At 29.6% G+C, this 1913-nt stretch overlaps 1 protein-coding gene across 3 annotated transcripts in view; it reads left to right on the top strand.

Annotated features, from left to right (window-relative positions):
* The window catches only part of LOC107619501 (putative F-box/LRR-repeat protein At5g54820), a 19418-nt gene continuing 17611 nt past the window's right edge, over nucleotides 107-1913 (top strand). For all 3 annotated transcript variants that reach the window (XR_001615673.2, XR_001615672.2, XM_016321796.2), the window contains exon 1: nucleotides 107-521. Coding sequence is in view for 1 of the 3 variants with exons in the window: in XM_016321796.2 (XP_016177282.1) it covers nucleotides 516-521 (6 nt within the window). In the remaining 2 variants the exon portion in view is untranslated. The remainder of the gene's footprint in view (nucleotides 522-1913) is intronic.

The following is a 1913-nucleotide window of genomic DNA, read 5'->3' as shown; positions in this document are numbered from 1 at the left end:
CTAATATTTAATATGGACTAGTTAAATTTGACTTAAAAAAATTAATTATTTTTATAAAATCAAGTTTGACTTTATAATTTTTATTTAATTTTTTTATTTTTTATTTTTTAAATTTTTGCACCGATCTCACTATTTTTTGTTGGGCCATAGTTCTCGACTTACGAAATAAATTTAAAAATTACCAAAAAAGTTTATTTACCGAAAATCGAATTCTTACGTCGGTGGATTTCTTAGCTTCTACAGCATCAATGGAGTGTTAATCAATCCCCAAGTTCCACCTCTAGTGGCTTAAAACATTCTTAATACCAGAAGGAATCTAGGAATAGACAAATGAATTTGGTGCAAAGAAAAAGATGGTGCTTACTTTGTTAATTCTGGATACCGAGTCGCTTTTGGCTTCTTCCATCCACCGATTGGTTTTCTCTCAAAAGTCTTGAAGCAGAAAACATTATGGAGATCAATATGGTTAATTAAAGCCCCAGCCAAGACCAAGCTTTTTGTGTGGCGAGCTATCCATGAAGGTATTCCTGTAAACTTGCGACTTCATAATAGATTCTCTAATTTCTCTACCAATTGTCCTAGATGCAGAATAGAACCAGAATTAATTGTTTGTTGCTTAATAAATTGCTCCCAATCACCCAAAGTAGTATGGCAAGAACTTAATTGAACTCACCTTCTTTGAAAGTTAAGTCTCTGGCGATGGTGGCAATAGAAATGGTAAGAAGAGCAACCCTAGATGATAGTGATAGGGGTGATAATAATGATAACAGTAAAAAATAGTTAAAATTTATCTTATTTAATATTTATTAATTTATTTAATTAATTTTGACTAAATTTTTTTAGCTATCAAATATTTCCGTTTCTTTGCTCCAGATATTTCTTTTTCTCTTTCTTTCTTTTTATGTTACTTTGTTTCCTCTTCTATAAATGGTACTGATGTAATAAATTTGGTATTTACTACTACTTTTATTAGTTGTCCAAGTTGAACCTATTATTTTCGCTCTTTAATTTGATTATGGAGGTAAAGTTGGTGTTGGATTTAGATATGGGGAAGAGTGGTGCTTAATATTGATGTGGTGTCAGGTACAATTTGGACTCAACGATTTTTTGAACTTAATTCAAAAAGCAAATTAACAGAGAAAGAACCATCCGATTTCATGTAAATCGTCAAAAAAAATTTTGATTATAGAGAAATCGCAGAGTCCGATTTATTTTATGTGAATTTTAGATCCTCTCTTTATGCAAAACGGACCCTCCGATTTGTTTCCAAAAACTTAAAAACAAAGAACTCGTAGGGTCCGATTTCTTAACATCAAATCTAAGCAAAAAGTTGTCTCACAAATTAGTGTAGCACCTCCATCATCCATAACCCAGCACAACACCTTCACCTCTTCTATAACCAAAAAAATCAACCTATCATTTTCCTTTGGAAATCAATAAAATTTCTTATAAACGTTCTCCAAATGTAAACTTGTTCTCCTCCTCTGTTGCTTTTGCTTTTATTTATTTATTTTTTGGTCTGTACCCTACCCAATTTTCTAAAAAGGATTCGTCCACTTTATGAAGGAGTCTATAATATTAGTGTTTTTTTGTATTTGTATGTACTAAATATTTGAAATAAGTATCAATATTATTTTCAACGTATTAGTCTTATGTGTTTCGATTATATATCTTGAAAATAAGTCAATATTATCATATTATTAGTTCAAAAAATTGGAATTAACATTTTTTAACTAATATTCAATCAACTTTGTTCTTAATTCTACCAATCTTTTTCTTCCCTGCTGCCCGATTATTGACTTATAAAAGAAGCATTTAAAATTTTTATTTATTGAATCGCAAAAGTTATTCTTTAATTAAACTGCCAACAATAAATGTAAGAAAGAAATATAAATAACAGAAAATATGGAATG

The sequence above is a fragment of the Arachis ipaensis genome, chromosome B09 (assembly GCF_000816755.2).
Source record: "Arachis ipaensis cultivar K30076 chromosome B09, Araip1.1, whole genome shotgun sequence".
NCBI lineage: Eukaryota > Viridiplantae > Streptophyta > Magnoliopsida > Fabales > Fabaceae > Arachis > Arachis ipaensis.
This window is presented reverse-complemented; position numbering and strand designations above follow the sequence as displayed.